The 14,263-nt window shown below is 38.5% G+C and overlaps 1 protein-coding gene across 1 annotated transcript; it reads left to right on the forward strand.

The window, feature by feature from the left end:
• Positions 1-2,961: 2,961 nt before the first annotated feature.
• Positions 2,962-11,103, forward strand: LOC135463834 (transmembrane protein 205-like). Its single transcript, XM_064741280.1, has 4 exons — positions 2,962-3,564; positions 7,997-8,166; positions 8,904-9,067; positions 9,559-11,103. Exons 1-4 carry the CDS (start codon positions 3,554-3,556, stop codon positions 9,847-9,849), a joined length of 636 nt encoding a protein of 211 aa, XP_064597350.1. The 5' UTR covers positions 2,962-3,553; the 3' UTR covers positions 9,850-11,103.
• The last annotated feature ends 3,160 nt before the right edge of the window (positions 11,104-14,263 follow it).

Below are 14,263 nucleotides of genomic sequence, written 5' to 3' on the forward strand. Positions count from 1 at the left end.
ATTTTAAAAGCCATTTGTTCATATCTGCTTATTTTCTGTACAAACTGCTGTGATTTGGCGATTAATGTGAAATAATACAACCAAATTAAAATGTAGAAACATGAATTACTACATTAGTAATGTAATTTCTGTATATATTTACAGGTTAAATGAATTATTCTTCTTCTTCCCGTGAAATGGTCAATTCATGTCTAAAGCTAACATAGGAGTACGCTCCATTTGCCCAACGCATATGCGCGAAGGCCGTGTACCACCAGGGTTCTGACCCCAACGCAGTATATATGCGCGAGCGCCAACACGCGAAACTCCCGAGAACTCTGTCTGACACTTTATTCTATATACCATATACGTGAACCCTTGACCCTTGCGTTTCAAACATTCGGGTATAACACCCACGCGGTAGGGTCTACTGAGAATGAATGAATAAATGGTAATAACCCCATTTCGGCAATACTGAAGCTATAGCGTGGATAGAATATACATGTGTAAATTAAGAAACTGTGAGGCTACACAGATGTATACATAGGCCAACTAGACTTTTGATATCACAAAGGTTTTTTCTTCGAGAACTAAGATCAACTCTGTATACCGCGGTACAGTTAACATATGTGCACACTGGTATTATCAAGGGTTCAAAACTTCTCCCATTAGTACATGCTTGCATATGTGAGGGCAAAAGTGTAACGTGTATTTATTGACACTGATCCTCAGGTATTTATTATGGTTTATACAGGTATCATCCGCCAGAGACATCAAAGTGATTGTCGGTCAAGACCATCCTAAAGCGGAACATGGTGGGGGTGGGGCGCGTACCAGTGCGGCGTAATGACCTAGGGGTCTCTCAACAATGCGGTCGCCGTGAGTTCAAGTCCACCTTATGCTAGTCGTAAGTGGAAAAGTCTGTCAGCAACCTGTGGATGGTCATGGGTTTCTGTTCGGCTTCTTCCCACCATAATGCTGGCCACCATCGTATAAGTGAAATATTCAAATAATACAAATAAATAAATAAAGTTCGAAATTGTAGAAATCATTATCCTATCTGATGTAAATAAGAATGTCGTATTCATTAAATTTATTAAATGGTGTACTCAAAGGGACACCGTGCGTTCATACCGGAGAAAATCTATATGAGATACATATCTATTTATCCCGCCTTAATAAAGAAGTGTCATATGACTCAAAAATTGTTAAGTATGACGTTAAACCACAAGCATTCACCCAGCATTTGAATGAATTCAAAGAAAATGATTTACATAACAATGCATTGTTTCCTTTTTATTCCGATTTGAAAGGCATCATTCTCATGCTGGAGTCGACAACTGCTTCCTGGTTCACAAATGTACAAAGACAGTACGTACATGCACTGCTTTTTGTGGCTTCAAACTCGTTCTTTCTTTTTCCTTTCAAGTTTGTGTATAAGTATTTCTCAAAAATATGATGGTATAGACGTGAATGAACAAGGAATATATGGTTAAGCTGTTCACGAGACATCAAAGGGATCGTCAGTACCCTGCTCGCGTTTTGTATGACCGCCACATGGACCCCTCTGCTGAACATTTCGCAATTTATATTCAAAGTCTTCATTTTCCACACGTTAATTCGACTGATTAAATCAAAACTTAAACTTATATCGCTTCTTTTCATCAGATTGCTCAGTGTTCTTGATATAATGTTTAAATAAACGCATCGAATATTAATAACTTTGGCTCATTGATATGCAATATATCCTCTCATTTTATAATATATATATATATATATATATATATATATATATATATATATATATATATATTTGGACTGTATTTTACAGATTTATTTCCCAGTCTATCCATGGAAGCACCTTTGACTATACATCGATACATCAACCTTTTCAATATATTTATTTATTTATTTGATGTTTTAAGCCGTACTCTAGAATATCTCACTTATACGACGGCGGCCAGCATTATGGTGGGAGGAAACCGTGCAGAGCCCGGTGCAAACCCACGACCATCCGCAGGTTGCTGACAGACCTCACGTAGGGCTGGAGAGGAAGCCAGCATGAGCTGGACTTGAACTCAAAGTTACCGCATTGGTGAGAGGCCCCTGGGTCACTATGCTGCGCTAGCGCGCTAACCAACTGAGCTACGGAGGATCCCTTTCCAATATAGGGCAAGGCAACGAAAGGTCTGTAAGAGCTATTTCTGAAAAAATATCAGTTTTGAAATGAAACACATTTTTGAATAAGTATTGACCCGTTTTGAAACAACCCTGCCGATAAATTTTGAAATAAAAAATTGACTATTTCAATCCGAAGTAAGCTTTATCCTTTGTCACCTGATGGACTGGTTCACTGATTAAGTGGCCCGTTGATTCATTGTCGTGGGTATAACGTGCAAACTACAAGAATTCGTAAATGTCAAACCACACAATTCGTTGAACATTAAGCACTCAAAAGATATTCGGTGCTAAAACGAAAATCTGCCAAGAATTTGTCAAGCGAAAGTCCTGCTAATTCTGTTAAATATTACCTTTTGCATAAACCTAAAATTTTACTCTGGACAAAGCTCAGATAACCCTTGGGCGGAGAGAAACATGCATTAATGAGTTCAAAACTGAATAAATTAGTATTTTTGCATTTTCTTAATCTGGTGCTTACTTGTTCAAAATAAATTTAAATACATCAACGCAAACCGCGGTGTCAAAAGTTCAAGTTCCGGCAGAAGAACTGACCGCACGTAGACAACAAGGTGCTTCGGTAAGGTCATTCAGAAAAGATGATGAAACACAAAGCCGTTTTTCATCGACCATGTCGTCCGTGACTGGCAGAGTTTGTGTATCCACGCTCACAAGGGAGGCTCAGACCTGCTGTGCAGCACGTAACCTTCCTCGCCAGGCCCGCTATCCATACTCCGTACGTTGATAGACGGACGACGTGCAGGACTCCCCCTGGATAGGCCTCTACAGCGAAGACGGTACGCTTCTTTTGTCGCTTAACCCGGTGAACTTTGTACGGATTTCGTTTTTATTTGCGGTGCTAAGAAGTAGAGTGTTACAGAGTGTGCACATTGTCTATCTGTCATTGACCCATCTTCCCTTACTCCCCCCCTCCCCTCTTCTGTCTTCCCGCCGTCACACACAAACGCACACGTTGTCCAGTGTCTCATCCCATTTCCAAACGCCCTTGTATCGGAACTACGACACAACTCACAAATATTCGGCCACCAATCAGAATGGAGTTCGTAATCCACACCAGCCAATCATCGTCCGCGATTCCAGCCGAACCCCCTTATATCTTACACAACTGGCATCAAGAGAGACTGTTTAAAAAGGGAATCTGCAGGGCCATACCTCAGCCTTGTGCACTTGAATACGAAATTGAATATCTGTTGTGTCCGGTGATTTGTAAGGACTTTCTTACCTGTGCCACGTGAACATTCCTCAGCATACATCGAAGCGAGGAGCATCTAATCTATTGATCTTGTGAAGCTAACCAGCTGATTTACGTACCGGAATAATTTGCATTGTCAGAGGAAGAAGCTTGAAACACACTTGGACTTGCTAACATCAAATTATGCATATCAGGTAAGTGGAGAAAAAAGTTAATTAAAGGTATTTAAAAATATTTACTGCGCTATAAGGATAATTTTTGATACTAAATAAAAATGTCTTTCGCTGCTCTGCCGTCAGTCTGTAGGTTGTCTAGCCAAGCATAAAAACTGCCATTGTTTTTATTAGGTCTACGTCTTAAGCTGTATAACTGTAACATGTAAACGGAATGGTTGCAAATAGAAGTATTGTTTTCTATATATAGGTTATATCGCCTAATTTTAGTCGAAATACCGAAAAATTATGTATACAATGGGAACCCATGCATTATTCGTGTGAAGTTTATACTATTCTGACAACGATGCGTTAAACAACTATATATATATATATATATATATATATATATATATATATATATATATATATATATATATATATATACACAAGGGCTGGATTACACGACACAATAGGAAGTGGTACAAGTGCGGAGTTACACGACGCAATAGAAAGTGGTGGAAGTTCGTAATTACACGACACAATAGGAAGTTAGTTAGCGCGCTAGCGCAGCGTAATGAACCAGGAGTCTCTCATCAATGGGGTCGCTGTGAGTTCAAGTCCAGCTCATGCTGGCTTCCTCTCCGGCCGTATATGGGAATGTCTGTCAGCAGCCTGCGGATGGTTGTGGGTTTCCAGCGGGCTCTGCCCGGTTTTCTCCCATCATAATGCTGGCCGCCGTCGTATAAGTGAAATATTCTTGAGTACGGCGTAAAACACCAATCCATTAAAAAAAACAATAGGAAGTGGTACAAGTATGGAGTTACATGACACAATAGGAAGTGGTACAAGTACGGAGTTACAGGACACAATAAGCGCAGCTTCGACATAGACACTGTGTCATCACTTTTCTGGCCTACATCGCCTTTGGGTAATGATGTGTTTACTTACCTTGCACGCTTGTGTACGTCTATTGTATATTTGTGTATGTATACCTTCTCTAAACAACAACGTTTAAGTTCAAAGTTCGTAACATCGAAATAACGCAGTGGTAATGATATATAAATGTAAATGTGATATAGTGATGTTTACGATGTGAAGTAGTTTGCACTGATGAGGCCTGTACTGAGAGCTTTACACACGTAAGATGCATGACTCATGTCTGCAGGCGAAGACCGCTATATAACGGGCCTAATTGACGTGGCAGAAACGTTGACGTGCTCCAAGCCGAGTTTAATAGTTCATCCTTATTAACGAAAATGCATAGGTCTCCGTGCGTCACATATCAACACCTTTCCTTACATCTGCACTTTGCACCACGGCAACAATTACACCGGCTCTGTCTCACGTATTATGGTATACCATGAGCAGTGAAGTGTGCAATAGTCAGTCCTAACAATGTGTGTATATTATTCACTTTTTTTGCGAATGCCTTGGGAAAGGACGAATTTTATCTAAATTGTTTAAGCATAATTCGTCAAATACAGATATTGTTATTATTAATGATTTTAATATTCTGAAGTATTATAAAACAGCCTGGGCCTAAGATATATCGAACTGATCGACACTGGATTTGATCCAACTGATCGACCTCTTAAGAAAATGGGTTTGAGTGAGTAAAGGCAAATTCGATTCGCCTTCTCTTTGCGACGCCAGTCAGTCACATTTCCATGCCTTCGTTCAACGCCAGACTGAAGCAATCGTGCGTGCGCGTTAAGTACAAACATTTGAACAAATATTTAGTTATATGTAAAAAAAATCTACTCGTTAGAAATAAAATGCATCAAAAATCTCAAAGAGCTGCTTCAATCTGCACACAAGCAAAAGACTGGAAACTAATGTCTAGAGTGCCGGTGTGTTTTCTCTAGCAATCATCCAGAAATCACCCGCTCCAGACACATCTTCCTGTTTGGATTTTGCTGCACACAAAAACTGGGAATTAAGGATGGCTGGGTGCACGAAAGTAGAGCTTTTAAAGTCGGTTAGAAACATACTGATACAGAATCCAGACACACAAAAATTTAGCTCAAACGCCCACTTGTGTCAAGTAAACTGTCGAGGTGAACGAGGGGAACGCAGTGAAAGCCATCAGAGCGAGAAGAAAGCATATCATAAGCAACCGGGTAGATTGAATGATACAAGTGAAGGAATGAAGCTTTATTCTCAGGTTCGGTTTTCTCTAAATCTTTGGCGCTCCCCTTCACAACAGTTCTAGATTTTTCCTCATGTCACGGAATGTAAATTTGCCTCGTGCTGAACATATTGTCACTTTGAGTACATCAATTCCAACGATTACAAGATTTGAGTACCGATTCCACCCATTGGCTTAGATCATTCCTTGGGTATTTCCAACTCTATTGAAAACAGTTGACTTATTTCTTACATTGTATACTTTCTTAGTTTCTTAGTCGGTGATTTGTGTTAAACTTCGTTTTGAGAATTGCCCTTGCAATTATTGACCCAGAACCTCCTTTTTGGTTAATGCACAGATTCTAAAATACACAACAAGAGCGAAGAAACTTAAAAACAGGTCCATGCTTCGTTTTGTGTTTCGACTCATACCCAGCAAATACTGTATATCGAAGTACTTTCGTCCTGATCCAAAGCAACAAGTAATAACATCGCGATTTGTAAGCAACTAAATGCGAACAAATGGGACTTCCACAAACGGAAGTTATGTGGAATGGTTAGTGGCAATTTATCAGTGAGTGCGATCTGGTCGATACAAATATGAGGCTTTGAAGCTAAACATTTTCGTTGAAGCTGAAATCCTTGTGTAGCCCACCACACAGGACGATTAGTTACACCTGAGTAACATTACATACAGTACTAATATGTGCCCGATCAGGTGGTCTAAAGCTGGATTAACTTGTATTCAGTAGAGGTGCATTTAACATTGGCCAGGTGAATAAACAGTAATTTGTTTGGAAATAAAATTAAATGCTATTGAGATATGGACGGATGTAGTGTTTGAATATGACGGGTAATCAGACAGGACCATCACATACTCTGCAGAAAATAAGCATATTATAAGATTTTATATGATAAAAGATATAGAAAAAAAACATTTCTCATTAACTTCTCTGTGAAATAGGCCTGGTCCTGTTTTATCCCTCCTGCAAATTGTTACGCTGGATACAGAAAATAAATCTCCAGTTTTGAGCGTTAGCATCCTTATAAAGATTGGGTGCCAAGGCGTCGATATATGGGTACCTCCTAACACTGCTTAACCGCAGAGGCATATATGCGAATAGAGGGTCTTTGGGACGCTTGCACTGAAGGGGAGTGGGTCATATGAATGATAATGACCTGATTTCGTGATACGACTATGGTAAATCCATTTGGTATATGATAAGCACTTTGCACTGAGTGCACTGTATGTACACAGATGATGGTGGTTCCTAGGTCAACTTTCACAGGCCATTTCCGACTAGACACAACTTGTAATACCTTCCCAAAGACAGAATCGATTGAGGTCATTGTACGTCTTTGAAGGTTGCATCGGTCATTTTAACTAACATGTAGCCCCGTATTGACGATATGTAAGCCTGTACACGTAGACCTACTGTGTGAGTTGTCTTGAGAATCTCAGGGTCTATATATATATATATATATATATATATATTTTTTTTTTGTTTCTAAACGAACACGTGTTTAGAAACAAGTAAACTTCTCATGAAAGTATACGATCTTTACTTTCAGCTCACAACCAACGTTCATGGGACGATGCTGTTTATTGTCAATATCAAGTACAATACAAAAAATATTTTAGAATGCAAGCAATTGCTACAAACCATGCACAATATTACCTCTGATTCTCTTAAGCTGTTTGACTATCCATTAAAATCACTGGAAAGAGACACTAATAGACTCCATGGTCGTAATCCAAGTATGGTGATAGAAATTGTCAGCGTGTAAGAGGATACGCACGAAACAGAATAATTTGGTTGACACCATTAGCAAACTCTAATTAAACTAATTATTGTTAATTACAAGCTCGTCTAAATGCTAATAAAGGGCGATTTACAGAGTAATAATAATAACTTTTTCAGTCTCATCTGAAAGAGAATTTATAGAATCCCCGGCTCTCACTGTTACATGTAGTTCACGGAGAGTTGGTCGCCGCCGTTTATAAGGCTGCTTTTTTTTTTTTTTTTCAATTCAGCTTTCATTCAAAACCACTTGTCTTCCACCGATATGGTGCCAGTATCTGTACCTCACACGTGGGGAAGTTTATCAGCAAATTACCAAAGTTACACTGAGTGTATAGATCGGTACTCTCCGCCCATAAAACGGACGGCCACCATGCAAGTGGAAAATTCTTAAACATGACGTAAAACAATCAGTTAAATATCTAACTAAATAAATATGATACTTTTGCACAGTGTTAAATGTTTTAAGGAAATATTTAGATTTTAAATTACTAATTGTAGAATGAATAAATAAATAAATAAGTAAATATTATGTTGTGCAGGTTGACCCAACCCCAGATCCAGTCCTCCACAGCGGCTGTCGTCGTTCTCAGTGTACTGTTGTACTGGAGCAAAGATGTCGTCGACTTCCCCATCACCCTCATCCACTTCGTCCTAATAGGCAGTTTGGCCCTTCATTTCGGGTCACAGCTTTGGGTGACGTTCATTGCTGGTGAGTGAGCAGTTTCCAGACTTTTCTGACAACTGTGCAGTGGAGTTTAACAGATTAAGAATGTTGCAATGGCACTCTTTTGTTCTACTATATCTGCGAAGTATCTGCGAACAAATTTGGTGCATTGCGCGAATATGTGAACATATTCATAAGAGAAATCATAGTTAAACGTTTGTCGTGATTTAAAAAGCTTGGTTTTATCGCAGTGTGATATTTACATATAAGCTGAGAGTTCAAATCCGTGTTGCGCCTTTCCCTCACTCCTTTATACTTTCTCAAGACTTAAATGTTATGTATAGCTTTAATAATGTTAAGTACAAAATTTTGGTATTGATGGGGGTAAGCATTTATAATGCCGGGTAAAAACAATTTCTGAAGAGTTCAAAAATTAACAGTTTGCGAAATGCTTGGATAATGTTGTAATCTGAGATTATCTGATGTTAAATCAATACCTATATATGTTGTGTCGTTCATTATGAAATCTTGTAATCAAAAATTATGTTACAGCTTAATGACACTCGTTACACGGCGTAACATTTTAGAATGTTGGCACTGATGTTTTACAGCCTTTTAAATGTTATATCATTTAAACACTTACACAACGTCGAAAGATTGATCTTCGTCACCTTTGCAAAAGGGTAACGCTACCTGTCCCATTCTGCGTCAGATCACGTGATCTACGAGGTACCCACAGCAAATGGTCACCCCCGCACTAACTCTTTCTTCTTTTTTTCTAGGGTTCGTCATGTTCCGCGCCTTACCTCGCCAGATGTTTGGTGAGGTCCAGAGCCAGCTGTTTCCTCTCTTCTTCCTTCTCAGCCTCACCATGTCTGTTATCACCATGGCAACCTACCTCTTGACGCTCAAAGCCGATACCTGGACGCTTTCGCAACTAGTACAGGTAAGCAAAAATTCACGATAAAAATTTTACGGCCATGATTTGAAAACAGTATAGAGAACTGACCTATCAAGATGTAAATGGACATTTGTCAAATAAAATGTCTAATCCTATCAATATTTTCGGCAAAAATTATACCATAGTTCAGCATTAAATTATCCATTACAAGGAGCGCAACTGTCATACTGTTGAATAAACAAAACCGTCCAAAAACAACATGTACACGTTTGAAACAAATAAAACATATAAAAACAAAACAGGAATTCATCTTCCATAATTATTATGAATAAATGTTAACATTTTATTAAGCTGTTATTGGAAATTATCCCATGAACTTCCTTTTATCGTAGTAAAAACAATATCGTATGTACACAGGAAAGAAAACTTCCCAATCCCCCACCTGTTGCACCGGTTCTACTCACTTGTTAATTGTCAGAAAAGACAGTTCATAATAACAAACGCTTATTCCATGTTTTTTCCTGTTCTATTTACAGGTCTGTGTGTTAGGAATTGGTTGCTTAGCAGCTTTTGCCAACTGCCTTGTTTTCGCCCCTGGCACGATCAGCGCGATGATGGAACGTTGTGACGCCGAAACTAAAATGGGCGTGTCCAGCGTGGTCGGGAAGATTGACAGCCGGTCTTACAGCAAAGAAAACGCCAAATACCGCGAGATTCACAAACGGTTTATACGTTGGCACTGCTACAGCAGCTTGGCAAACGTTGTGACCTTGGCGTCCAATTTGGTGTTCATGTATTACTTGGCGTCAAAGCTCGTGCTACGTTGACGTTGTAGCGTCAGTCATTAAAAACATTAATAGTTCCAAAGCGTGCGTGACAACGGTGAGTTAATCGACCAACGAACATCCGGTCTGAGTGTTTGACCAAGACCCAGACCAAGACTGGAGGCGAAGACGAGGTCATCGTAGGTTTTTCATGCCGCATACTTGCCGTGCTCCACCCTTCTCTTTGATGGCCAGTTGATAGTGTATTTATTAAACATTATAGAATAAATGGAATAAATCATGTTACGTAAATGTTGCCACATTTAATTTATTTTGTCTCCATTGAATGTTATTGAAAGGTAACCTATACACTTTACTCATTGCGTTCTGGGATAGAATGTACATTGCACGATGTGAGTGGATGTTTTGTTATGGATCAAAGTGCTGTTTTAACCACCTTAACTACACAAACCCCGTTTGTTCACTCAGAATAATTAATGACCAGTTTCAAGGATGTCCATATTCGTCCTGATAATTCTTTGATGTGCGATATAATTGCATATAGTGAGGTTTTACCCTTTTACTGAAGCAGTTATTTTTTGCGGATGTAGTTGTTGAATACCATTATAGGCCCTACACGTTGTTCACATGTGTACATTACGTGTGATTCCTTGTTAAGTCCGTCGTCTGAGTGCTCCTACGATTTCAAAGTTTAGAACTTGCTCAAATGGATTGCACATTAAACCCGAATTTCGAAATCAGCTAATCTCACTGTGGGAATTGTTGAATAGACTTTCGTTAGGACAATATCTCTTCATACAATTTCTATCTTGCGATAAAAATCGAATCGAATCAATGTTGGCACGAGTTGGTTAAATTCTGTAATTGTACCTGACAAATGGTATCCTGTGGTCACAGTCGTATGTTATGCAATATGTTATGTATTTAAATACTGTCCCAATGCCAACATTTATGTTGACACATAAGCATTTGAGCAAATATGGGACATGTCTGGAGTGTTGCCCATAGTGTAAACCGAGTGTTTACTAAGATTTGTACTGTATAGACAACGTGTGTTTTGAAATACATGACAACTGACGTGCGCTAAATACATGACGTTTATTTTGTTTACATTCTTGACTGAGTTGTCAGCAGTGAATGTATACATTTATGTTTGTTTGGGTTTCAACAACGATGTACAATTGACATTTAATATGTATTTTGTCGTTCTTTATTGTATTTTGTTGATTTTGTCCTTTTTTATTTTCTCCTTATTGGGAACTTGTATAACACTCGCGAATAAAACTTTGCCAATGAAAGATATTTAAGTCTCTCTATGAGGAGTTTTTTTATTCATCTAAAACTAACACTGAGAACCAAGGATCAAGTATCATGACATAACTAATCAATGGATAGTTGACTGATTGACTGACTTTGTCAGTCTGTTGGTTGATTGGTTGATTGATTGGTTGGTTGGTTGATTGATTGTTTTTCATATGTATATGAATATGTATGAGCCTATTGAGCCTCTATCATATGTATATGAATATGTATGAGCCTATTGAGCCTTTATCATATGTATATGAATATGTATGAGCCTATTGAGCCTCTATCATATGTATATGAATATGTATGAGCCTATTGAGCCTCTATCATATGTATATGAATATGTATGAGCCTATTGAGCTTATCATGACGTGATTTTTGTACAGAATTTTTATCTCCAAATTCTAGCTAAATAGTACGAGATTCTACTGAGCATGCATAAAGTAAAACTCACACCTATAGTCGTAAAACTCACTGTATGAGTTCAACCGAATATAGACACACACACACGCACACGCACACGCACACACACGCACACGCGCACACACACACACACACATATATATATATATATATATATATATATATATATATATATATATATATTTGTGTGCGTGTGTGTGTGTGTGTGTGTGTGTGTGTGTGTACACAACGTGGGAGTGATATTCCCTTCATACACAATCCTTTGGAATCCTTTGATTGCTTACCATAATTACGCCTATCGAGATTTGTCTAGATTTATTTGATTTGTAAACCATACATTTTAAACCAAATAGTGCTTTTGGTCATGCGGCAGAAAGAAGAAATCCACGATAATACAACAGACAGTGCATTTTATTACGTAAGCTGTCTTTGTGTCTCGAACGGACCAATCATATGCAGGATCGTGAGATTCAAATTTCAAATTGTAGGACATGATTTTTTTCAAAAACTGATAATATATGGGAACCTAAGGTCCCTGTTAAATGTTATGGTCGTCGTTGCAGTATATGGTCTATCCTATGTTTTTATTTATTTATTTATTTATTTATTTACTTGATCGATTGGAGTTTTACGCCGCACTCAAGAATATTTCACTTACAAGACTGCAGTAAGCATTATGGTGAGGGGAAAGCGGGGCAGAGCACATGGGTATCCTATTTTGGGATACATATATCCACCCCCCACTCGCCCCCCCCCCCCCCCCCCCCCCCCCACACACACACACACACACTCAGACAAGTGGCGCATAAACATATACAATTATAGTTAAGTACAATATACCGGTACAACAGCAATAATTGTGAGCGAGTTTAAAACCACAGGCGGAAGACAGGGTGTGGACAGGATGTGCGCATGTCTGATGTCCACCAGACACGTGCCTGGAGGAAGGAAAGTGCGTTGTGTGACATTTCCGTTACCATAAACCTGTTCGCAAAACGGCAAATGTACTTTAACTCTAATGACGTATTTGTAAATTTACTTTTTGTCTCGCTCACATATAATGCAAACGTAATAGTAGACAATATATCGCGTTCTGCTGGTATTGTGAATATAATAGAGACCTTGTAGTAGACAATATATCGCGTTCTGCTGGTATTGTGAATATAATGCAGACCTTGTAGTAGACAATATTCCACCTTATGCTGGTATTGTGAATATAATGCAGACCTTGTAGTAGATAATATTCCACCTTTTGCTGGTATTGTAAATATAAAAGAGACCTTGTAGTAGACAATATTCCACCTTATGCTGGTCTTGTGAATATAATGCAGACCTTGTAGTAGACAATATTCCACCTTATGCTGGTACTGTGAATATAATAGAGACCTTGTAGTAGACAATATTCCACCTTATGCTGGTATTGTGAATATAATAGAGACCTTGTAGTAGACAATATTCCACCTGATGCTGGTATTGTGAATATAATGCAGACCTTGTAGTAGACAATATTCCACCTTATGCTGGTCTTGTGAATATAATAGGGACCTTGTAGTAGATAATATTCCACCTTTTGCTGGTATTGTAAACATAAAAGAGACCTTGTAGTAGACAATATTCCACCTTATGCTGGTCTTGTGAATATAATAGAGACCTTGTAGTAGACAATATTCCACCTGATGCTGGTATTGTGAATATAATAGAGACCTTGTAGTAGACAATATTCCACCTTATGCTGGTATTGTGAATATAATAGAGACCTTGTAGTAGACAATATTCCACCTTATGCTGGTATTGTGAATATAATAGAGACCTTGTAGTAGACAATATTCCACCTTATGCTGGTCTTGTGAATATAATAGAGACCTTGTAGTAGACAATATTTCACTTTATGCTGGTATTGTGAATATAATGCAGACCTTGTAGTAGACAATATTTCACCTTATGCTGGTATTGTGAATATAATAGAGACCTTGTAGTAGACAATATTCCACCTTATGCTGGTATTGTGAATATAATAGAGACCTTGTAGTAGACAATATTCCACCTTATGCTGGTATTGTGAATATAATAGAGACCTTGTAGTAGACAATATTCCACCTTATGCTGGTATTGTGAATATAATAGAGACCTTGTAGTAGACAATATTCCACCTTATGCTGGTATTGTGAATATAATAGAGACCTTGTAGTAGACAATATTCCACCTTATGCCGGTATTGTGAATATAATGCAGACCTTGTAGTTGACAATATTTCACCTTAGGCTGGCATAATTGTAGTATTTTTCTTATTGTTTTTCTCACTTATACGTTCTACGAAAACGAGCTCATTAAAACTCCAAAGCCTTTACAAAACCCAAGTCAGTGATGCATATCGACAAACTGTGTGCGTAACAAGTTTGTAATTATCACTCAAGTTTTCACCCAGAAGATAGGTCAGTAAATAGGTCTATCACAGGCCTGCCACAATCACATCGCTTTTATACAATTTTGACATCGGCTAGACATAGCATTTGCTTCATCATTCATGTAGGCCTGTATACGGAAGGCTCTTTGTGTCACGATGAAAAAAAAAAAACTGACGGGGAAAAAGTGAAAATTTCGAGACAGGAAAGTAGAAATATAGAGATGAGGCAGTGCATGTATACATCAGACTTGGCGCCCCGTCGGCCACAGCGTCGTATTTACTAAAAGGCCACAGCGATGGAAGGCCACGGCATGTACGCCACAA

This window comes from Liolophura sinensis, chromosome 3 (assembly GCF_032854445.1).
Source record: "Liolophura sinensis isolate JHLJ2023 chromosome 3, CUHK_Ljap_v2, whole genome shotgun sequence".
Taxonomy (NCBI): Eukaryota; Metazoa; Mollusca; class Polyplacophora; order Chitonida; family Chitonidae; genus Liolophura; species Liolophura sinensis.